Source organism: Phaenicophaeus curvirostris, chromosome 6, assembly GCF_032191515.1.
Source record: "Phaenicophaeus curvirostris isolate KB17595 chromosome 6, BPBGC_Pcur_1.0, whole genome shotgun sequence".
NCBI lineage: Eukaryota > Metazoa > Chordata > Aves > Cuculiformes > Cuculidae > Phaenicophaeus > Phaenicophaeus curvirostris.
Window position 1 is genome coordinate 38,718,006 of NC_091397.1, and position 25,337 is coordinate 38,743,342.

General features: G+C 40.7%; 1 protein-coding gene across 1 annotated transcript in view; it reads left to right on the plus strand.

Annotated features, from left to right (window-relative positions):
- The window catches only part of BMPER (BMP binding endothelial regulator), a 152,049-nt gene that overhangs the window by 104,310 nt on the left and 22,402 nt on the right, over nucleotides 1–25,337 (plus strand). The window contains exon 13 of the mRNA XM_069859833.1: nucleotides 1,210–1,546. Within this exon, the coding sequence (XP_069715934.1) occupies nucleotides 1,210–1,546 (337 nt within the window). The remainder of the gene's footprint in view (nucleotides 1–1,209; nucleotides 1,547–25,337) is intronic.

Genomic DNA, 25,337 nt, shown 5'->3' on the forward strand with positions numbered 1-25,337 from the left:
TAATTTAAAGGAAGGGCATTTTGGTGTAGAAGTTAAGCAGCAGTGATTCTTTGTGTTTTTATTCCATATGATAGCAAAATTACTTTCCCTTATGAAATATTTATTTCTCAAAAGATGGAATTAATTTAATTTATAATCACATAAGTAAAAACTAGAAATTTAGTCTCCACCTGATCTCTGGACCCTCTAGAGTATCACTGGAAACAGAAGGGCATTCAGAAGGCAGTTTATTCTCTTCGCATTAGACACCCATTTTGTGACCCAGATTTGCATATTTCTTTCCCTCAAAGAGAGGGCACAGACAGTTGACTAGAGCTAAACACCTAGCTTTTAGATGGCTACAGACAGATTTCACCCGCAGAATGCTACTTTGATTATGACATGCTAGATGTGCAAAACCTTATTGTAAAACAGATTGAAGCAGAGTACTTACATCCCAAACACTACATGAAAGTTAGATGTTTACAGTCATTCCTCAGTGTTGCTGACTTATGAAGACAACTTCAAAAAGCTGGTAATTAACACCTTTTGAATGAACAGTTTGAATGCAGTTCAGCATGCCTTCTTGCAACAGTTCTACCCATCTGGTATATGTTTGTGGTCATCTTTTACCTCTTTTTACCCACATATAAGAGGTGCTTATATTGAAACAGTGTATTAATCCAAGTAAGTGATCAATATCAGCTTTGCAGGCAAGAAAAGGATGTTTTCCATAAGGTGGTCACTGGTGGAAGGTCATGAGGCATAGACACCTTGCATGCCCATGACCTGTGCAATGAGTGGCAATGGCTAAAATTCTGGGCCCCCTGCAAAATCAGCTAGAAGTTTGCCCTAGCAAATTAAATTTGCAGAATTTTGTGAGAGCCCTCTTTCAACGTTGAGAATAGATCTGCCCTGACTCCAGATTTTTTAAGTTAACGCCATTCATTAGTAAGGAGGAACAAAAATAAACAGGGGCAGGCATGAGTGTATTGTAATTGACTCTGATTTAAGAAACACTATACTTGCCAGAGGCACTTACCGGGAAGGATATAGAAATCTAACAGCATTGGCAGGAGGAAGCTAATGGCATTGTTTAGGTTCCCAAGAACACCGTATCACAAACATAAGGCACAGTTTGTTATCCTCAATTTCTTCTCTTTCTTTGTTTTTTTTTCTTTTTTTTTTTTTTTTTTTTGTGTGCATGCTTTTGTCTCATCTCTTTATTAGGCTTGGAAATCTCATGGGATGGAGACAGCTTTGTGGAAGTCATGGCTGCACCTCATCTGAAAAGCAAACTCTGTGGTCTGTGTGGCAATTACAATGGGCACAAGCGAGATGACATGATTGGAGGAGATGGGAATTTTAAGTTTGATGTGGATGACTTTGCTGAATCCTGGCGTGTGGAGTCTAACGAGTTCTGCAGCCGCCCACAGAGAAAACCTGTGCCCGAGCTCTGTCATGGGACGGTCAGGGTGAAACTCCGAGCTCACCGGGAATGCCAGAAACTCAAAGCATGGGAGTTTCAGAGCTGTCATTCAACAGTGGATTATACCACATTTTACAGGTAAGTGTGGCTTGCTGCAGAGGGCCCTAATAAGTTACTGTGTGAGGAGAAAACCTACACAGTTGACCCAATTTCAGTAGCCTTTGAGCACATGTTTTGAGCTGCTTTTGCTAAGAATTACTCTACAGACTTGGAGTTACATTATGATGAGCTTTTCCAAGTCAGGAGTTAGAAGATGAGGGTTCTGAGCTAATAAAGACTCCAGCAGCCAACAGTGAGAATGGCAGGCAGGCTTGTGATCACCTAGAGAAAAAGTATCCTATGAGAGGGGGAAGAGATTTCAAAACATTTTGGTAAGCTATTTCTGATTTCCAAGTCATCTGTAAAGTTGAGGCCGACTTTAATTGGTATTGCTTGTGGTCCAGAGAAATGTATCTTCCCAGAAGCATTTGAAAATGACTTTATTAAAGCAAGGATATTAATTGATGGCGTAGTTTGTGGGTTGACAATATGAAAGGACAGAGTTAACAAAAAGTTCAGTGTGTGCCCATCCTGCCCTGGGGGCAAAGGAAGACACACAAGGATTTGGAAGCAATGCCTGAGTGAATTATTTCAGATTTTTTATCTTTAAAATGTTTCTAGTCTAAACCACAGATACATCACTTCTGTTCTTTAATTGGCATGAGTTTATTTGCCCCTTACTCAGTAAATAAAACTGGCTTTTCTTTTGATTGCTTAACATAAAAGATAAAAGCAAACCGAGTCACAGTTGTATGATGGCGGATGGAGCTGCCTGATCTCTGCCTTCCCAGCTTTCCCCATTTGCACACATCTGCTGAACTATTGGGCTTATTAGGAAAAGCTTTCTAAAATGACTCCATTTCCCTTATGAATTGCCTTTCCTCTTCTTTTATAATGAGACAGAAAGACTTTTATCTACCCTAGCAGACTACATCTGGGACTGGGAAAAGCTAGAAGACAACACACAGCTTGGATTGTAGTCTATGTGCTTCTGCATTTAGTTTGCTATAGTGTATCCCTGTGCTAGGAGTCTGGCAAAGAATGAAGATTATATTGTGTGCAGGTTATAATACGTTCTTTTTTTCCAATGGCTGGAGGCACAGCAGAGAGCACTAGAGATGCTAACACACAAACAGGGTCTGTTGAATGCATTTCAGCAACATTCCCATCTTACTTCCATCGTCTTCTAAAGGTAAGTGATGACAATGCAAATGGAAAACAGGCACAGAGAGATTTGTTTCATTTTGCAGTGAATTTCTGGTGCCTTTTTTAAAGTAGCTCATGATTAATTTAGTGCAATACACTTCCTGACACCACAGTGGAAAATGATTTATATTTTGGCTACAGCAGCCAGAAAAAAAATCTCTACATGCTTGCACACAAGAATTACCATCAAGCATTTCTGTTTCTTTAAAATGATGTCTTCTGTTTGTCCTGGAAAGACAATGAAATCGGACCAGTGTTTAATTTGATTATGTCCTTTTGTAGAAAAGTCTATTTTTCCCTGAGGAAACTTTACATTGAAATGGCTATCATATTCTGTCAGAAGTAGCTGTTTGTTTGTTTCCATTTAGATAGGGCCAGTTGTTAGAATGCTCAGCTCCCAGTAGAGGAATCAAGGATAAGATATAAATTAAAATTAAATCTTGGTGATTAATAGAATGCTATTTCTTGTTACTGACAAAGTCATGGCAAGCAATTTTTTCAATGAACATGGCCATTTTTCACAATGGGCAATTCCCTCCAGAAAGTAATAACTATAGGACACACATTCAAGACTGTTCTGGGAACAGTCTTCTAGCATAAATCTTTGCATATACAAATGCATCTGTATGTGTCTGTATAAGTATAAATATGAATATTTAAGAGATTTGCATTTTTCATTAATTTTTTTTCAAAAAATGCATAATTAGTGATGTAGTGCAGAAAATTGAAATTACTGTTAGAAGAAAATTAAATTAGCATTTACAGCTTTTTACTGAGGTCTTTTAGAAAAGCATATTTAGTCAGTGTTTTCTAATTTCAGGCTAGGCTTAACTAATTTTTTTCTAATTCTGCTTTTCTGACTAGGAACAAGCTCCTAGCAATAAGACAAGTGAAGAGGCAGAATTGTAGAGTCAGGCTCTTTCGTTTTTCTATTCATCTCCTCTTTGAATTGAATAGCTTCTCAGTTTTTACTCTCCAGTATTACGTATTATGGAATTTTCCCATTCAAAATACTGCATTCTCAAGACTTAACCTTTCTTGGTCATTCTTGCCTATGTTATCAACATTGCCTCATTTTCTTTATGCTGCTCTTGTGCTGACCTGCTGTTAATAAGAATTCTCAGAAACAGAAATAAACTCAGCAGGAACATTACAAATTAGGGTGTGTTTTCTCCGCATACCAAAAAAGGCAGAGAACAATGCATTGCAAACATTTGTCTGACATTGTGTTACTGAGGATATTTCTGTGAGGAGGTCTCAAATTAATTTTAAGTCTCATTCTTCTTACAGCTGTAGTTTCTCCTTTTGTTAGCTGTCCAAAGAACATGCAGCAAGATTGTCATCATTGTTAGGTGAAAAGGATATGGTTAATGTTTAAAAGACTAAAGATCTAGCTGCATGGTTATGGAGTGAAAAACCGCTAACACCTGAGCTTGATCTTGATAAATCTATGACACCTTAAGAGTAATGGTTGTGTGCCTTGCCCTTTTGATGTTGTGACTTTGGTGACTTGTGTTGCTCTGCAAAGAGCATGGTAGAAGAAAGCAAAACATAAGTGCCAAAAATAAAGAATTTTAAAATAGGCCAGACTGCAAACTAGCAATTTTAGCGTCTGATTTTATACCACTCTGTTAATTCTTTGTTTTGTAACTAGACACATTTCATGGGCTTTTAATTGTGGTTTGTTTTGTTTAGTTTTGGATTATTATTTTTTTGTTTGTATTTAATACTTTGCTAGTTTTTCAGTGCTCATGAATAATACTCTAAAAATAAGCCTTATGGTTGAACTTTATGGAAGCAAGTTCATTAAGCAGGGAGATGAGAATTTCCAGGAGATTTTGGTAAAGTCTTGGTGAAGAAGAGATTAACAGTGACAGTTATCACCGTTACCACTTGTCTGTTTTGGAAAGGGGAGTGGGGAGGCCTTATTGCTCTCTTCAATTACCTGAAAGGAGGTCGTGGAGAGGAGGGAGCTGGCCTCTTCTCCCAAGTGACAGGGAACAGGACAAGAGGGAATGGCCTCAAGCTCCACCAGGGGAGGTTTAGGCTGGACATTAGGAAAAAAATTTTCACAGAAGGGGTCATTGGGCACTGGCAGAAGCTGCCTAAGGGAGGTGGTTGAGTCACCTTCCCTGGAGGTGTTTAAGGCATGGGTGGACGAGGTGCTGAGGGGCATGGTTAAGTATTTGATAGGAATGGTTGGACTCGATGATCTGGTGGGTCTCTTCCAACCTGGTGATTCTGTGAGTCTATATTTTAATATGGTTAAGAGTCCTGGATTAATCCTTACCAGAAAAGAGAAAATTTACCAAGGTTACTTGATAGCATGTTATTAAAGGGTATACTTTGACTATGTATGCAATAAAGCTTGCACTGAGATTCCTGAAGCTGCTCTTGAGTATGAGCAGCACTAAAAATAGGTGATACTATCTTAATTTCTCATGCTGCTGTTAACAGAAAAAAACTCTTATCATGTTATCAAGAAATGCTATATTCCTATTTAAGGTCATGGTCAAGGATTTTGGGAGCTTAAGGGACTCGAGGAAGGACAAGATGACTCTGTGTGCTCACCAAGACCTCCCCTATGGCTAATCTCATTGTGTATCTTCAACAGTTATGCTGGAGCATGACTGAATCCAAGGGTCTGGAGGTGACTCGCAGCCCTGGTGAGGCCAGAGAGCAATGTGGCATGGAGGTCAGGTACCCAGTGTGCCCTCATGCCTGCTTTGCTTGGCCATGGCTGATGCCTCTCAGTAAGCTTCCTTGGGAGACACAGGAGCAGGCAGCATCAAACAAGGGTATAGGGACCACAGTGAGAGAGGCACAGCAATGCTGCTCAATACAGGGACAAGTTCAGCTGCCCGAGGTACTGTAACAAAGGGCACAGGACTAGTATTCGTAGTAACACTGTCCTCATTAGCATCTGTTTCTTTCTAGAAGGTTTTTTTTAATAGTTTGTTATCACAAACAGGTTTGAAATGTAACAACAACATGATATCAGTAGATCACCCACATACATCTATGTAGCAGCTGAATTCATAAATGACTAATTAGACATTTGTCAAGACTTCACTACTGTCATAACTTTGGAAAAATATTCAATATCTTGCTTTTACCATGCAGTAGATTTCCCGATTTGAGATGGGAAAATTTGTGCTTCTAACTCTTGTGACAAGTCTTTCTATCATTGTTTTTCTTCCTATTATTACTATATACTTTTCTTATTGTTGCTATTATTATTATTATTGTTGTTGCATTTCTAACAGACAACAGCATACCAAATAATTTGTTCCTTTTTTTCTCTTTTGTAATTGTACGAAGAGGTATGTTATTTCCTCAAACACTTGAATTTAATCATAGGCAGTATTTTATGGCAAGAAGTAATTAACGTGGTAATAGTCTCATTTGTTTGATTCTGTTAATCAAATACATTCAGGAATTTCAAATCTACTACAGTTCTTGTCTTAAATGTTCCTTGTGACTGCGTTCACATTACTTCATCTTAGCTCTTGGTTAATCAGTTAATACATTTCTATTTCTTCATGCAGTTAACTGCTGCAGTCTTGCAGTTTTCCTAAAACTTTTCAACTTAACTAGAGAAAATATTATTGTTTAGAGTTAGAGCATAAATTGCAATGTTGTGTAATCTGTCAGCTCCCTGTTATTAAGTTTGACAGATATGCCGTGAATGGCTGCAGAGAGCATGTGAGCTGTAGCATTGCTAAGTTAATTATGAGCTCTATTTAGAAGATGGGAACCAAGGGTTTGTGGCTTTGAAGCAGAAGGTTTGAAGGTTTTTTTTCCCCTGTTAACAATGATGTCCTACAGCTGTAAAATTCATGTGGTTATGCCCTTCTGTTCACTCAGCAGGACAGTGCAAAAGAAATGTAGGCTGAAAAATGACTTCAGAAAAGCCTGTTTCAAATATTAAAGGAGTGAGTGGTATTGGCATCTCTGGAGCCCTCTGTGTGCTGCCAAGGGTGCGTATTGCAAAATTCTCCCCATGAGGTTTTCTGGTCCTGGCTCCGCATGTGGGCACAGTAGTCGCCAGCAGTGCTCCAGCTGAGGCTGGGCTGCTCCATCTGTGGTGTAACCGAAGGGCAGCTCCAGCTCTGACTGCTTACCAGGGTGACTTCTTTCCCTGCCTCTGCACAAGCTTCCACATGTGTCTTTCCACCCACCCCAAAGCAGAGCTGGCCTGTTCCTCACTTCAAGATAGGCTAGCGGTGTTGGCTTCAAAAAAAAGGACTGATGCATGAAGCTGTGGCTGGTTCCCTCACAGACCCGGCACACAACAGGGTCTGTTGCTCCCACTTGCCCTTGTGCTAAAGTAGGGATGGATGTTCCTGTACCTGTCAGACTGCCTGTGCAAAGCTGGCCCTGAGGCTGAGTACTAATGTAACCAACAGTGTAACCACAGAAAAGAGGAGCTCAGGATGAAACAATTTACTCAGCTTCTTGGGCAAATTGTCACTGAGCAGCTGTACAACCCAGGGGGCTTTTGGTTAGAAAGGAATTTAAAATACTTGAAATAATAATTATTTTTTTTTTAAGCAAATATACACCAGGACTTAAGTTTCCGATGGCCTAGACGCTCCATTTCCCAGTCTGCTCTGTTCAGCATCTTTGAGTCTCCCATCCATTTGAAGTTACCACTGAAGCTTTAGTGGCTTGCATTGTTAAGTGCTTAATAATTCAGGCTTTCTGTAGAGAAATACTCTGCTTTATATAATTCTATTTACACAAGGTGATCCTTTGCAGATCTGCATTGGAGAAATGTGGAAAAGACTAAGCCAAAATGTGTAGGCACTGGGAGAGCTGGTGTTTTCAAACCTTGCAAGAACACTGGTCCTTGGGAACATGTTCTCTATACATATCTGGTCAGGTCGCCTGCTGCCTTTATTTTATGCCTCTAAATGAATTGACATTATTCCCTAAACCACTTCTAAGTGTCAGCCTGCACATCTTATGTAAACCCATGGTGAACTCACTGAGATTTAGGCAACAGAGACTGTGACTTACAGTGCTGGTAACTGACAGTGCTAACAAATGGGAGAAAACAGACTTTGTGGTGTCTGATGCACTTCGGGATTTCTAGCAACAAACATCAAACTTTATTACCTATATGCTGATGTTAAGAAGTGCTGACTCCTCCCCCTCCCCCCCATGTATAAATATATATATATATATACACACACACAAAAATATATAAAAGTCTATAGGTCAACACTGTATTAAGTCTCCTCCTTGACATATTTTTCATCTTATGTATCCAAAAGTGAGTGCAAGCTGCCAGAAAAGTACTGTTTAGATTTAAGGATTAGAAATTTGGATTTGGACAAATAGGTTGAATGGTCAGAAAAGATAAATCTGAAGCCAAGCTGAGCTCAATTGTCTGCAGATCATTGTTCCTCTTCATATTTCCCCCACACCCCTGCCTTTGGTGGGGTGTTTTTCACGTAACCAAGCCCCATCCACTTGTGTCTATTTAGCAAAGTACCTCAGGAATTTGAGGCTAGAAAACATTCTTCTCTTTGTATCAGTGGTTATTACAGCTGTAAAATATTGAAGCAGTGCCAGAGGACTCACAGATGTCTCCTTTCCTGTTGAGGTGTTGGGAGTGGTGGGGGTTAAGGGTGGAGAGGTCTCCAAAATCTGACAAGGTCGTGGTGTTGGATAGACACCATTCACCTGGGACCATCCACGGTTTGCTTCCAGCTGAGAAGCGCACGTTTCCCTGATGACCTGCTTTGTACTTCCCTATATGGAAACTTTATGATTTTTTTTCAACAAAGAGATTTTTTTTAATAGGGAAACCAGATAAGCAGCGTACTACTTTGTGATTAAAACCCAGGGCAGTTTCTTTTCCTTCAAAGGATGGCATGTCTGGAACGTGTTTATTTGTTCTTATCTAATTACATGATCACAACCCTACTTGATGCTGTCCTTTTACACTAAATGAGATGTTATTTCCTACTGGTTGCAGTGTAATATGAGGCTTCTTTTCTCACTTTTGCAGTAAACTCAATTTGTGATTAGCATGCATGCAGGTATATAGAGACTTAGTACAAAAGCTTGCTTCTGCCTAGTAAAACTTAATATCTTTCTGGTTTACTACCTGGCTCAATGAAATTCAGGTCAGGTGTTTCATAACCAAATACTGTCTTCCTCATTACCTAGTGTCTGACAGATGTGAGACTCTCTGTGTGAAAATCTAAGGTCAGTTTGACTGAGGTAAACATGACCCTGAAGGATGGCAGCACTGTGGGGAAGGGAGGAGAGAGGCAGACGTCTGACAGAAAAGCACGATACAATAAACACATTTCTTATTTGTCAATATAGACTGCATTATCAGAACTTTTTGTTCCTGTATTACCTGCAGTGGAGGTTTGGTAGGATGGTTTTGTTTGTTTTCTACAATTCCTTGGAACCATGGGATAAAATCCTGATTCATTTAAGTCAATGGGAATTTTCCTGTATATAGGTGACAGGTTTTCATCATTTTGATGTTCTTGCCCCACGCAGGTTTCTTGCACTAATCTGTTGCATCGGTTAGTAATTCTTGGTTAGCCTTCTGACCATTTGCTCTACCACAGTTGATATAAGAAAGCTTCAGCTGGTTCAGAGACAGCAGGTCCGTTCTTTACTGGGGTAGACAAAATGAAATGCATTCAGATTGAGGCTCCCAGATCCTTTCTGCCTGCATGTTTGTTCCTAGGGGCAATCTAAGGGGTGGCTTTCCAAGGCAGAAGACATCATTTGTCTGGCTGCAAGTAACAGAGATCCTTTCTGTGTTTCACTAACTTAAGTTCACCCATGGTTCATTCTTCTTGACTGTAAGAAATTTGTAGAAAAAGGCCTGCAATGCTAGCTCTGCTGTACCTCACATTTTTCAAAGCTTGTCTGATGAGCTTTTAAACATGCCTTAGGTATAACTACTTTGATATAGAGTTCCTCATCTCAAATATCCTTATTAAAGCTGCAGTCTAAAAAGTGCCACTATTTCACAGTAAGCACGAGTGTGTTGTAGGACTATCATGGCAAAAGACATGCACATCCCTGTTGCATAAACTAATAAAATTTTTTGGAAAAGGCCCTTTCACATTCTGGAAAACACTCTTGATGTTTTGGTAATATAATATAATGCTTGATTTTTAAAAATCAAGAGAAGACCAGGTGTAGGGAGGAACTGGTGGAAAAGCAGAGAGATATCCTCCCTTGTGGAAATCTTTTAAAAGGCTCCACCTGCCATTTGGTGCAACTTGATCCATTCCCAAAGCAAAAATACTTGCTACACTGAAGTATTCTTTTTAGCTGTGAAAATATAGTCCAAATTTTGGAAAGACGCAATTCAGAGAAGTTGTCAGCATCATCAGAGTAAGCCACCCTGTGTCTCTGTCAGGTACCACAGAATTTTAACTACAGCTGCTACAAAATCCAAGACCTCTGTTTAGTCTCATTTTAACTAACCTCTAAGACATGTTCACAGCCAGGCTTTCTTTGCTAGTTTGTTTTAATTTAATTTTAGCTTTTTATGCTTCAAGCTTTATTGTAGTATTGATTTTAAATAAAATCCAGAGATGCTTAGCTGATGGCAATATGTCTATTTCTGTGAATAAATAATTCAAGAAGCCAACGTATCGGATCTCATATTCTGCCTTGAGCAGAGGCTAATAACTGTTGCAAGGAAGAGGAAACCCACCCATAATGTAGTTGGCCAACTGTGTCATATCATATATGGTGGAGAAATATCATGGTGTCATATCATATGGTGGAGAAATCCCTTTCAGGCCCCTGAGATGATCAGTTTACATCTCATAGCATGAAATTTTAATTACCTTTCCTTTAACATGCATAACTGCAAAGCTACTATATTTCAGCTCCTATTTTAAGCCACCTGCAGTATATCCTGCCTAATTAGACACACAGCAAAGATGAACGAGGGTGTTTATAAGCAGGCAAATTAGACGAATTTGTGGGAAATGTTTTAAAAATAAGCCTAACTTAATCCTTCTGTTATTCTTATGAGTTCATTTATGCTTCTGGCAGGATAACCTGACAAAGCAGGACATGAGCTGTGACCAGAACAAAAAACTTTTCTGTAGAAAGTTCGCTTTAGGAAGGTTTTGACAGCTCTGAGCAGCTTATCGAGCTTGCTCTCACTGTCATTTGGAGCTGACTTGCTGCGTGTGAGGAGTCCATTCTAGAGACTTTTGGTAGTTTATATTTAACTGAAAGCTTTCTTCTGGATGTTTTTAATAGCTCACACTTTTTCCTTCAGTTTTGCTGTTGTTTCCTAAATCTTGCAGGGCATCAAAAAAATCTGGGGTGTTCCTAGTTTTCCAGATCTTCAAGGTCCTTTGAATTATGTCAGCTTTTTACTAGCTGTCTGTGGTACTGAGTTGCAATCCAGGGTAAAGGCAAATCTGTTCATCTATCTGTCCCCACAAGGGCTCGCTGTATTGATAGGCATATGAAGGTCCCATATTCCATACTTGTTCTCTCAAGTGTGCAGAGTGCTAGTGTGTAAAGCAATTAACTTCTGTTAATTACTCAAGCCTCATTTTTCTTTTGGTCTTCACAGCACATGAAAGAATCAGCATACAACATCAGTGGTGATTTTTACAGTCTTGCGAACAAGCGCAGCACAAGCTGTTTTGGGACACCTTTACTGCTGCTGTTCAACCTGCAAAATGTTCGCTTCTCAGGCTGTGGAGCACTGAGAGCAACAAAGATCAAGTACCAGGCACCGGCAGTGTGAGGGGGAGGTGCAGCCCTCATTTAACTGCACGTACATGGGCCCTACACAAACTGTATGAGGCAGGGCCAATGCTGATGAGGGCTTGGGGCATGACAGGTAAAACTTATGACCTCCATGGCACATTGTGGCACCTGAGGATTATTGTCACAACACCAGAGGAAAGAGCAAGCTTGTGGGGTGTAAAGCAAGAAAAGGTGGGAGTACTTGTGCCTATACAGGAATATCTATTTATCCATCTAAAATATTTACCATCACAATACATAGTCTTGGGTAAAGTATGCACAGGCTGAATGCCTGGGTATGTGTGTCAGGTTCACCTACTGTTTAAACTGTTGAGACTGGTCTCAAGACCAATGCTGTCCTGGAGCAGCTGAAATGCCACTGGATCCAAAATACACCATGAGTCCCGTCCTCACCCAAAGGGAACAGTAGGGTTATATTTTCACCCAAATGGAGGGCTCTGCATATATGAGAAAAGGTGCTGTGATTTCTTCTCTTCATTATGATATGCAGATGATGAGAGCATTTAAATCTCTCCCTGACTCCCCCACTTAAACCAGCTGAAATTAAAATTGGTGGGAAATGTGCTGGGATACTGAAGGGAGTTAGAGCCATATGTTTCCTCGCATTCCTGGGTACTCCTACAACTAACATTCTGTTTATATAAAATTCCTGAAACATAAAAGCTAAAATAAATTCAGCATGTGAAAATTAATAACAAGTCATTTCTCTTATGATCAGTCCAGAGGAAGCTGTCGTAAGTGTTAAGGTATTCAGACAGCTGATTTTTGTACATCAGCTCTCAAGTGAGATATGTAGTTTACAAAGAGTGAGTCCTTAAGGTTATGTAGTCTGTGAGTACATGAAGTAAGAGGCTATTGAGGATGGTGGATACCATGGCAGCATGGAAAAAGTTTGCAAAGTTAGTTTCCTACGTGCTCCTTCTTAGCTTTTACATTTTCAAATTGCAGTGTAAGTATATAATTTTCACTGCACCCTAGTTTAAAGTTGTTGAAATGAAGAAAGAGTTCTTTGCTATGCAGAAAGCCAAGGGGAGATTTGGGATTAAAATGTTAAAGTGCCTGGTTCCTGGCTTCAAGCTCAAGTCCTTCTGATAGGATTTAAGAGATTTCACATGCACAAGAAGCATATTGTCTTATTCTTGTCAAAGTACAAATTCTTCTCAAACTTTCAGAAGAATGTGTTGCTAGTCTTTTAAAGAAGATTCTAAATCTTCTCTGCTCCTGTAAGGCGCAGTTAGCTGACAACCTCATAATATGTCATGCAGCAATGTGTATTTGGCAAGAAAGAACCTTAAAACAATCAAAACCTAGTAATGGAAATAGGAATGGACTATAAAAGACTTGCTTTCTGGAGCAGGAGTTGTCAATATGCAAGAAAACTCATACTCTGATTTCACATATCAAGGATTTGGCTGAGGTTTGAAAGCCCATTCTTGTCGTGCAGCTCGTCTATCTGTCTATGTGATTCTTCTCCACTGTATTTATTTCTCAGTCCATCATTCATGAAAAAAAAATTCCATACTCTCTGGAGGGGTATTTTTCATCATGGCAAGGTGATGACATAGATCATAGATATTCTGGATGTCTTCAAATGGTGACATAAAATTTAATTGATTTCAAGATTTGCTCTAAGTATAGAAATTTTTTTTCCCCAAAAAAATACAGACTGCATGGCATGAGGAATCATGGAATCATAGAATGGTTTGGGTTGGAAGGGACCTTAAAGATCGTCTAATTCCAAACTGCCTGCCATAGGCAGAGGCACCTCCCACTAGACAAGGCTGCCCAAGGCCCTGTACAGCTTAGCTTTGAACACTTCCAGCGAGGGGGAATCCACAACTTCCCTGGGCAACCTGTTCCAGTGTCTCACCACCCTCATTGTGAAAAATTTCTTCCTAAATAAATTTCTTGGACTTGTTTCTAAATGCAAAGGTGACTTGCAGACAAGGATCACCACGATATCACTTGAAGAGTTTGAAGTTTGTTCTGTAATCAGAGAACTACATAGATCCCACAAAAAAAATGACTGTTTTATCTGCCATTAAGGTTGTTAACATTCCCTCAGATTTTTGTCAGCATATGAAATATGTAGTTCCTACTATTTGCATCATGATTCCTCACTTTACAGAAGGCCCAGGTCTTCACTGCAGCCATTAGCAATAAATATATGATTTCAAAAGTACCCACAAGCACAAAATTGAAATAGTGCACACAGACATTAAGGAATATTTTGTTCATCTCCCAGCTCTCCTGTAACTCACCCCTGCAGATGTAGAAAGCAGTTAACAGGCACCTGTGAAATGCGTGCTCTGCGTGGCCAGGTGAGATAATACAAAACGTGGCAGCAGAGAGTTGGCGAGAGAACAAACTTCTCTGGCAGGGTATTCTTTCATGAGCTCATGCTTTCTCCCAAGACATCTATGCTGCTACCTAACTTGACATGATCTATTCTGTAGCCCTAGCCTGTGTTACAGGGCAGCCAGGCGATAACCCTGGCCAGGAGTCCCATCTGGTTTTTTAGGTGAGGAATTCACACCGTATGGTTCTCTTTATCAGCTGCATGCAAACTGTACACTGTCTTGTAGCCCCCAGTATTTCCTTCACCTGTCTCATATTTCTCTTTTTTTCCTCAATGCTGATCATGTTTCTTTCCAAATGATAAAGTATTTGGCCAGGAAAGCTTTTTAGTTATGGAATACCACAGGAATTTTTGTCAACATTCCCTATCTATGGAAGTTACAGTTTTATATGATCAGAGGAAATTTAACTGTGGCACTGGAAATAACTCTTGCAACATGAAAAAGATGCTCTTTATTATGTTCACCATCCTCGCAGCAGATGCAGGCACTGTGTTCAAAGTTATGCCTGAGTTAAAATTCTCTGTACATGCTTGGAGAATTTGTGGAGTATGTTTTAGTACCATAACTGTGATGTGCCTGATTGACAGTGATCTGTGCAAAATGTTTAAAAGCTTTTCCATATGACTAGGAAGTCAGGAGTTGACAAATTTCCTCAGTGTTTATAATTACAACCCAGAAAAATATATTAAACAGTTAATGGTTTCTATGTTGTGGTCAATATTAGGATTTATTGACTTGAGAACCAATATTGACTGAGGGGAAACTAAGCTTGATTTTTCCCCTAAGGCCTTCCAGGTCTGGATGTTGACTGAAAACAGAAGGTTGCATGGTGTAGACATCCAATAGCGAGCTTTTCCAAGGGCAGGAACTGGTTTCTTCCACTTTCAGAATGACTCCAAAGTTAGTTATAGTATTTGTTACAATGCCTTACAGAAACTAGCTTTACTGTGTTGCTTTGAAGAACCTTTTAATTGTGGATGTGCCCCTTTGACATACAGTTGTTGGACTTATGAAGAGTGCATGAAAATGCTGGATTGGTAGCCTAAGGGAGGGAGCATTGTGTGTTGACTGGGTGCCATTTGAACAGCAGCAACAAGAGCTTTATATGGTGTCCCACTGTTATATTTCCATCTTGGTCTATGACAGCACAGCTTGCTGAAGTCCACAGTTGGTATCAACCTGAATAACTGCAAACAATCCGGTGACTTTTGTAACGTGGGCTGTTGCTTCCTGGGAAGCGAGAAAATAGAGTGGCACTCATTCCAGATTATGACTGCTCTTGCTTTTGTGTTACAAGTTTTATCATTTAAAAACATCAAGTGCCTGAAGAGAAGAGAGTTTGAGCCAGGAAAGTCAGAGATCAGAGCCTGATCTCATAAACCAACATATTACGTGACTATCACTCCTACACATACAGCACATGTAATTTTGCTTCTGACTTCTGCCTGAATTATATACATTGCTACAGATCTGAACACTGCTATTTTTTTAACAGTCTCTATGAAATTAATCTCTTGCAGATGCTGGTTTGAGACTGGCAGCATCCTTCATTTTCAAGCTTAAGGTACTAATAAAATTCTTAAGACTGCTTTCCATTCAGATGTGAGGAAGCCTTCTATTTTTACATGAACCAACTCTTTGATTCATCCTTTGTTGAGTGGCAAGAGCAGGGCTTGTTCAAATCTCAGGGCTCTAGACAGAATTGTATTTCACAAAGTAGCCCAATAACCCATTCAATAGTTAGCCCCAGAGAAGTACTTTAGCCAGAAGTTTTTGACACCTCCTTTCCTTGGCAACTTGGAGCCTGTCAAATTACACATTCAGACTGAATTTAGGCTTCTTGGTGGCGCAGCAAAAGGATTGTGTTATGAGCTGAGTGTGGAATGACCAAGAGAGGATTGCTGTGCTTATGTGCAGCAGGAACAGAAATGATTTTTGTGATATTGACTGTCGGCTGCAAGAAAACCAACTTTGTCTTAAGATTAATGGTATTTCTGAAAGCTGGCAGACAGAAATGTTTTAGTTTTCAAGGCTTGTGTTGGTTTTGTCCTCTCTTGTAGCATCCATTGCCTGCTTTGAACAGGAATGTTCTGTGAGTGCAGTGATGCCTTACTTGTCCTTTTAGCTCAGGAAACCACTTTGTGCCCTGGTAGCTAGTGTTTCCAGAAAACAGTAAGAACTTCACACAGAGTCTACCAGAAACCAGTTGTCTCAACATTAGAATTTTTTAGTGTTCTCTTATATGTCTTGTAAACATGAATGCTGTCTATCTATGTAGTAGTTCAAATGAAGGTATGAAAGAATGTCTTGGTTTTTTGGTTGACCCTTTGTTTTTCCCTTTTGCAATTCAGGTGTAACAATGATGAACACACTTACAGGGCTGTGGGGCTGCTGGAAAAAATGATCCTTCCCAGGGCTGTTCACGAAGTGAATCATTAGCCTGACTGTAACGATAAATACCACCACAGAGAACATGCAAGGATTTATCCAAAGGTCACATTCACCCGGAAGGTTTCTCTGCTGAAAGAAGCTTGCAGCTGTGTTAGGATTAAAGAGTGTCAGAGAACCAGTGCGTGTGATTTTTTCACTCTGGGTAAAATATGAGCTGTTTGTCTAGCAGCCCCAGCTGAAGGATGCTAGTGTCACCCTGCATTGGGGCTGTCATATGTATTTCTAATGGATTTTTAGTGTTCAAGAATAATCTCCTCTTTGATGCATTTATCTGACGCATCCTAAGCTCCTGTGATGCCCAGGAGGAGATCTTCCTCCCACTGTTCTGAGAACTTTGATAGTCACTCAGAAAAGGGAGGCATAGTGGGAACAAACCAGAAAAATGAGTGAGGTCGAAGTCTTGTCCCAAAAATGGAAGTAGCCCGAACAGATCACTCACCTTCTCACTTGAATGTGCTTAACGCACAATGGGCCAGACTGAGATGGGACAAACATTTTGTTTGCAACTGTAGGCAGCTGTGGGTGATTAGTTGCTGATGAGCTTCACTGAAAACCCTTGTGTGAGTTTTTTTACACCTGTATAAGGACACGGGCATGTAGTTCAGCGTATGAAAACATTTCTGTGGCTTGTTTACCAGTTTCTCCTTTCACCGATAATATTTTAAAGTCAGAAATAGTGTCATGAGTTTGATATGAATTTAAATGGAGAAGAAAGAGTTCTGCCCTTAGCAACATAGAGTGCACTGTGGTCCATGGTTATATGATGTCTCCCTTTGTCTCTTTGTGGCAGATAGCATGGGTTTTTTCCTCCCTTACTGTAAGTAGGCCTGGATCTCTGAGTAGATGCTGTGGAAAAATGCTGTGGTAGCAGAGAGGAACCTGCAGTGTTGGTGTAATGAATGTTCCTTGGGAAGCAATTGTGGTTGTTGTTGCATCTGTGGATGGTAAAAAAATTAATCTTCTGACATTTGTGTTGCAGAAAACAAAGGGGCTGGAGAACAGGCCTTAAGGGGCTGGAGAACAGGCCTTATGCGGAACCGCTGAGAGAGCTGGGGTTGTTTAGCCTGGAGAAGAGGAGGCTGAGGGGAGACCTCATTGCTCTCTATAACTACCTGAAAGGAGGTTGTAGAGAGGAGGGTGCTGGCCTCTTCTCCCAAGTGACAGGGGACAGGATGAGAGGGAATGGCCTCAAGCTCCACCAGGGGAGATTTAGGCTGGACATTAGGAAAAAAATTTTCACAGAAAGGGTAATTGGGCACTGGCAGAGGCTGCCCAGGGAGGTGGTTGATTCACCTTCCCTGGAGGTGTTTAAGGCATGGGTGGACGAGGTGCTAAGGGGCATGGTTTAGTGTTTGATAGGAATGGTTGGACTCGATGATCCAGTGGGTCTCTTCCATCTGGTTATTCTATGATTCTATGATTCTATGAAAACACTAGAGAAAAGCTGTGAGAAAGTATAATACAATTTTCATTGCCCTTTGTAGTTTCCTACCCACAAGGAATTTCATTCTTTATCAGAGGATTCCACATTGGAAGTGCACATGTGGTATGCATGAGGGAGAAAGGATCTGTTGGTCTCTCCTCCTAGGTTTCCATTAAGAGCTGATTTTCTTGAAACAGTGGCATGGTTTTGCCCTGCATTTTAGAGAATCTTCAGCTGATCACCTCATGAGAAGTGATCTCTACCGTGGTCTACACAGTGAATTATAGGCAAATATTTTGGCAGTCCATCAAGAACTCTTTCACAGCCAGTTAACAGATTATGTATTTACAGCCAATGGGATTAGAAGTGACATAATGACTGACAGCTCTCTCAGCAGTGTAGCCATGCTGGTTGTTTGGATCATCTCTGAATCTGCTCACTGTTGTCATGATTCCACAAGATTCTTAGGTGAGCTTGATCTGGAGAGTGACATTAATGATTGTGGGTTGTTGTAAGAGATGGGTTTCCATGTGTGATAGCCTTTGAATATGGAAAGCTGCCGTGAAACAACATGAAGAGGAAAACACCTGGGGCTAAACCAGTGTCATGTTTCTATTTTACTTCTGAAAAAAATAAAGTCTATATCCAAATTGCACAAGGCAAAATATCTTAGATTTGTTGTCTTAGCTTGTGTAGAGCTCCTGGAGGACCTTAGTCAAAGCAGACCACACAGCTTTTGGCAGAAAGCCCAGAGGTTTTTTTTGTTAGAATTTTTTTTCCTTGCTTAATACAAAGGTGATCCAGTCCTAATGAAGAAGAACAGGACCTGCTTTAATGTAATATTTTCTGTGTTATTACGACACTAAATAGGTAACCTGCAAGCAGTGTGGTGGTATACTCAGCTGTAGTCAGTTAGACACAGAATCATAGAATCATAGAGTAACCAGGTTGCAAGAGACCCACCGGATCATCGAGTCCAACCATTCCTATCAAAAGAAGACCAGAGTTACATTGCAAGGAAGTAATCTCTTTTCTTCAGGCGGTCAAGGGCTTTAATTTTGAATCTCTGAATTTTTTAGTAAGCATAAAATTCCTTTTATACCTTCAGGAGGTGGCTAGTGTTTTGGAGCTCAGTGAATGGGAGACACTCTGCCCTTTGTCACATATGAACCAGCCCAGGGATACCTCAGTCAAAGTCTTAAAATGTGAGCATGCAGAATAAAGCCTCCAGATTCAGAGTGAACCCTCTAAATGGTTGACACATGCTACTGTAGGGTCCGTCCAGCTCCGTTGACCTTCTGGTGCAAGTGGGTTATCAGCTGTGCAGAACATGGACTGCCATTTATACCAGTTCTGTGCCCATCAGTGCAGAGTTCTGCAGATGCGTATGTTATACCAAAGGCTGAAAACCTGTGCCTGAAGCACCCAGGCAAAAAGTACTTTAAAATTTATTTTGAATCTCTTTTACACATCTGCTGTTTTCTGTCTCTCTCTGGTACTCTGACTGTTGATGCATACTTGCAAAAGAAAAAACATAACAAAAATCTCTGTTTAGGAAAAGATTTTGAAGCAGTGACCTTCTGAACTTTATGTCATGGTTTCCACTGGCCATCATGCTGGGAGCAGTTTGAAATTTCCTAGCAGCTTATCCATTGCCTCAACACTGGGGTTTTCTCTTTGTCTTTGATGCCCAATTAGTGGCAGAAAGCAGAAATGTGCTTGTGGAGGGGGTTGCTCTGCTGGGTTTAAGTCTCCATTGAACCCAACAGCTGTGAGACATCAATACTCTCTGTTGAGCTTATGGCAGCATTGCTGGAGAATGTGTTTTATGGAAGTCAAGATAGAGGGGCAGGCTGTAGAGTCTTGATTTGGCACCTTTTTCAGTTTTATGACTAAAGCAGTGAGGTTAGCACCAGATTTTGGAGTCCCTATGAGCTCAGGGTAGAGTCCAGTGCTGAGGGCAGCAGCTGGGTGCTTCATCTGCAACTCACAAGTGAAAGGTATTTGCCACTTAGCTGATCTCTAGTGCCTGCATTTTCTGACTCACATTGTGATTCCTGTGATTGTTGGAAACAGCAATAAAAGTGGATTTAGAATGAAAAGATTCAGTACTGTCATGTGGTCTTTTAGAGTGCCGTGGGTTTTCCTATGTAGGTTTCTGGGAATTGAGCTGCTCCAGGGGCCAGAGGTGTTTGCTTCATGTTGTAGGAATTTGCGCTCTAATCAGAATATAAAGCAGTTGGAAGTTCCCTGGAGATAAGACCATGAGTGTGATTGACAATGCAAATGGGATATCTAAATGGAGAAATTTAGTTTTACTGTTGCTGTGTAAATGTATGTCTTTACAGGTACTGTGCCTTTCTGGTGCAGTGCATGCAGAGAGCAAAGATGATGTGTTGCCAGTTGTTACTGGCTGCCAGGGATGCTCTCAGTACAAGCCTGTGGCATGGCAATTTCTATAGCTCTCCTCCACTTTACACCAGCTCAGGGTCAGACCTTAATGGCACAATTTTCATCAGTCTCACTGCAGGTGAGATGATTTGCTTGAGGCCACCCCAGGAAATTGTACGTGCAGGTTCACATGTCTATTCAGGATTAATACAGAAGTGCGTTTTAAGCCTACCCTAGAGTGCTGTGCAACTGCGTGCAATGAATCATAGGGCCTGCAACTTCTGCTGCATAAACCCGTAGAGCTATTTCTTTTGATAATACAATAGTATTAACAATAATTATAAATAATTATAATTGTAAAGAAGTGTTACTCTTAGGCAAGTTCTTCTTTAAAGCCTTTAACCTGACATTTCCCTATGAGTTTCATGAATGGAAAAACATCTCTGGGTCACTTTATTGCACAGAAAACAGGAAAAAGAACATAAGTGCTGGGATTGTCATCATGACTGATGGAGTCTAGTAATTTCAACAGATTTTTCACAAAATTGCTGGAAAACTGCTGCTGTTTTGTTTCAGATTATAGTGTGAGACAGCACTTGTTTCTTCTGTTGTCATGAGAAACTCTCCATTTTGAAAGTCACCCCTCGTGACCCCATTTTTGACCTGGTAGCTCAGGCCTGAATCTAAAATGACACAGCCAAGTCCTTGGGCCAGGAGAGCTTATGTTTAGAAAATGTGGTCAATACTAGACATGCAATATTATAATGGTGATAAGGCAGGGGCATATTCCACCTCTGCACATATTCCCTACTGCTTTTGGAAGTCAGATGCAGCAGGCTTTGTTCTGAGCTTGCCCTTGCAGAGGGCTGGTATTTTGAAAAGCCAGATAGCATGTCTGCTGTGCTCCAGGCAGCATCAGAGGAAGCCTTAGTAAGAATGCGTGTTCCAGAAGCACGACTTATATATCACTGTGGTCACAGGATGTGATCTGTACCTTTTGTTCACCCTCACCTCAGGAATGTACTCTAAGTGAAAATAAACTATTAGAGAGAGGCTCCACCTACCATGCACAGACGGTCTGAGGTGTAGGCTCAATAGCAATAAAAGCACCTTGTGCAGCAGAGCTATGGTGAGGACGACAGATGGAGTCAGAGCCAGCTCTGCCACTCGTTCCCTGCTGTAGATGACTCGTGTGTTACATGGGACAAATCACTTCCCAAATCATTACCAGCCTCTTGCCTCCCCGTAATTGGGTCCCTAAGGGGAAGGCAGAGGTTCCTTGATTGGATCTACCCATTGCCTTGAACTTGCAAAGAACAAACTTAAGACTTGGCATAATTTCTATCTTCTACCCCCACAAATGTGGTATCTGACCATCAATGCAAATAATTTAACAACTACCTCTGGTTTGAATTGAGCCTGGGGCGAAAGCTGTTTGCATTCAGTGAGTAATATGCAAGTTGCATTAAATGAGATGGTGACTTCCCTCTGCTATTAGACATTTACGTAAATGATTACCAGAAAAGCGATATCCTCAGCAGAAGCTATGTAAAGATGCTGGAGTCTTTCCTCATCTGGACAGCAGGATCATTGTCAATACTTTGAGGAAATACATTGCTTCACTTCATTCCTTGTTAAATAGGAGCTTTTAATGCCAAGGCTCTCACCCTGCCAGTGTTTTGCAAATACAAAACTTAGGATTTTTCTCAAGTTAGAAGAGCACAAGCTGCATAAGCATGAAACATACAGGGGAAAACGGCATCTCAAGCTACTTTGACTTTAAAAATATTTACTGGATTAACACATGAATGTAGTTATGCTTTGGGGCTGTAAATATTTTTTACAGTGCTTTGACTTGTGCTATTCATTCACTTCTGAGGCTCAAAATTGCCCTGTACTTGTGTGTGAAATGAAGTATGAAAACAGACCATGGGAAAATGAAAGGCTTCTGAGGTTCACCTGCTGATTTCAGGCATTCTGGTCTGCTTGCTATCATTGCAGCTTCTGCTTGGCATAAAAACCACCAAGCGGTAGGTTGAATATTACCCTCATGGTGCAAAACAGCAATGCGTTTGTGGGTGACCTAATTTGCAGTTTGAAATCTTTAGAACACATCAGCAATGTTTTTCTGATTTCCTCAACTTTTGGATTCTATTTGAATATAAAGAGAAGAGAGAAGAGCACTTTCTGAGGTGAGAAGGGGTAGCTGAGGCAAGAAAGAGGCAGGGGGACTCCTTTAAGTGGCATCACCACAAAAGCAGTTGAGTCAAGGCCTGAGGTTAGTTAACTATGAGACCACTACAACTCCCTGCCGAACCTCCCGGACCGAGAGACTGTGTGCCTAACTGGAAGGTTCTTTGACCCCAGCTCTGTGATGTTGCTGGGCCAAACTGCTCCACAGCTAGGTAGCAAGAACTGAATCTGTCTATGCAGTTAGGCAGGTTCGTGGTCTCTGGTGTCCCCAAACCAGAGGCTCCACTTTGCTGTCCCTTATAGCTCTTCTTGTCCCTCTTACTACCGTATTTCATTTTCTGCTTTGAGCAGAGGGGATTCAAAGCAGACGTGGAAGAAGACATGGTTTTCATGTGATTTCTGAAGATAGATATAAGCCCTGTGAAGGGCCAGATGTAGGAGGGCTAGGGGGAACAATCTCATAAATTGTGACTGCCAAGCCTATGATCACTTGTGATATTATTCCACTGCTGAAAACAAATATAATGTATTACTGCAGAGCCAAATTTGGGGCTAGGGAAGTTGGGTAGAGAGCCTTGCCTGGGGCTCTCCGTGAATCACTGCTCTTTCTAGTGAAACTGGACTGATTTATGGTTGTGTTTGGAAACTAGAAGTAGCCCAACATGGATCCAAATGCAGAGGCAAATGTCCTTAAAACTGAGTGTTCCATTGTGTGTATGTGCGAGTATGTGTATGGGGGATGGAGAATGAGTTTAGTTTGTTACTAAATTGGAACAGATGTCAGATCTGGAATAGGAGATTTCAGTTCTTGTCCTTGTCCTGTGGAAACAATGCAATGCTCTTGTTTCATCTGGTGAGTTGGAGGTCGTGTATTGCTTAGGTCTCAGCTTTGTTACCCTCTGAGCTCTGAGGTTTATCTGAACTGAAACACAAAATACAATTCAAATGTTATGATGGAATAAATGGAAGTAGGTGTCGGTAACAAATGTTGATAGTCCTTGGGACAGAAACCTTTCAAAGTCCCTCACACTTTACTACTGTCATTCTAAATGGGTCATAGTGTGTGGGCAGCTCAAGATCATATATCAAAAGTAGATGAACTGCTTACCTACATGTGATAGAACTGAAACTGATATCTTTTTGGTTTTAGGATTTAATCCTCCTATTCGCTTTTTTGAAATATGGCTAAGAAAAATCCTATATGAAATGAACAGGCAAAACCAGCATACAAGAGAAAAATGAATGAACGTACACACTGAAAGGGAACATTTTATTCTCCCCAAGTAATTAATGCCATTTTATGGTTTATGTGAAGTGAAGTAGTCAGTTCTGGCGGAATAGTGAGCAACTTGGCACGTGTGGTTCAGTTGCATCCATGGAGAAAAGAAACAGCTCTTTCTGGAGGAAAGTCAGTATGTGAGTATGAGAGAACTTCTTTAGAGCTGGCCGTGTAGGATGAGACGTCAAAAGCAGCTAGTGCTGGCCAACCATACCTGGCATTACAGACAAACAGAATTTTACCCTGGGCTTCAACAGGGATGGAGTTATACCAACACCAACTGTTTCTGGAAAATCTTAACCATGAAAGAGCCTTCTTTTCTCATGCCAGGCCATGTTGTCCTGTAACCAACTTTTTGAGAGAAGGGAAAAGCTGCCCTGAGGTTAACCACCACATGCCCAGCTGGGACAAGCTCAAAGATGGTGAATGTAGAAATGCTTAAAATATACTCCTTAGCCAAAGTTAGAGCTATTTGTTTAATATCCAAACACACTTAACAATGTTTTAGAAACTTGATTAGTCATTTCCAAGTCCTACCTGCTCTTTTTATTTAACTGAACATCAAAAAGCTTAACTCATAGTTTAAGACCCCACGGTGCTAGTGTCAAGCACAGATCAGAATCTCATTGTTGCCCTCAGAAAGTTTAAGTTTTAAAGGTTTATGTTTGCCTAGGTTTGCAGAGTTCAGGACAGTTTTTCTCATGCAGTATTATGTATTGTTCTGACACTACTGAGCATCATTTGATAAAGAACCAGCCTGCTTCACTGCTACAGCTTCCCCATCAAACTGCTTCTTCCACTAACATTTCAATGGGATTGAAAGGTGAGTCTATTAAGAAGCAGAGAGAGGAAATCATAATAGCATGTCTGTAATATTTCCTGTCTTCAAGTGTCATGCTCTCCAGCCTTTCTGTTTGCTCTTGGGAGACATACAGTCGGGTCTCAATAACTTGGTAGAGTCAGGGCAAAAATGCTGCTTAAATGGAATGCCCTGTGGGGCTGAAAGTGCACAGAGCAAGAAATTTGTTTTAGGACTTCCTAGATGGCACGCTGCCTTGGAAGGCAGTGCTGTGCTATAATCATCAGGATGCTTTATAAAAACAGATCCGAAAGAGTACAAAGGAAAGCTATTTGCAGTGCACAGCAGTACATTTTATTGAGCATACACAACCAAGAAAGGTATTTTTCTGTACTTCTGAGCACATCTGTAGACACCCCTAGAAGTATATACCCAGGGAAGTTCTCTTCCCAATGTGAAACAAAGACCAAAGCGTAACAGCAAGTGAGCAGAAAAAATAATGCGACAGTTTGCATGAAAAAGTAAAGGGGGGGTAATACTCTTTTTTCTGAATTTCATTTTTAGACATTTGATTCTGACCACCCCAAGTCTTCTGCACGTTAACTGCAGCCTTTTTGTCACTTCCCATTGTGAAAATTGCGCAACTTTTCTGTGAGATGATAAACAGGTGTTACTTTTCATTTTGGCGGCAACAGTATTTTGATGCAGGATGAAATAATCCTACCACTAAATAAGAAGTTCACAATGGTGTTGTGAAGCTTAATTTGTTTGGAAAATGCTTTGCAGTATTCAGATGAAAAGCACTGTGGATAGTCAAAGTATTATTACTGCACAGCTGGTGGTCTACATGCTGCAGATGTTTCTTCCATGCTGTTGCATGGTTACTTAAGTGGCTTCGTAATGCAGATGTTCATGAATGAGCATGCACAACCTCCTCTGCTTAT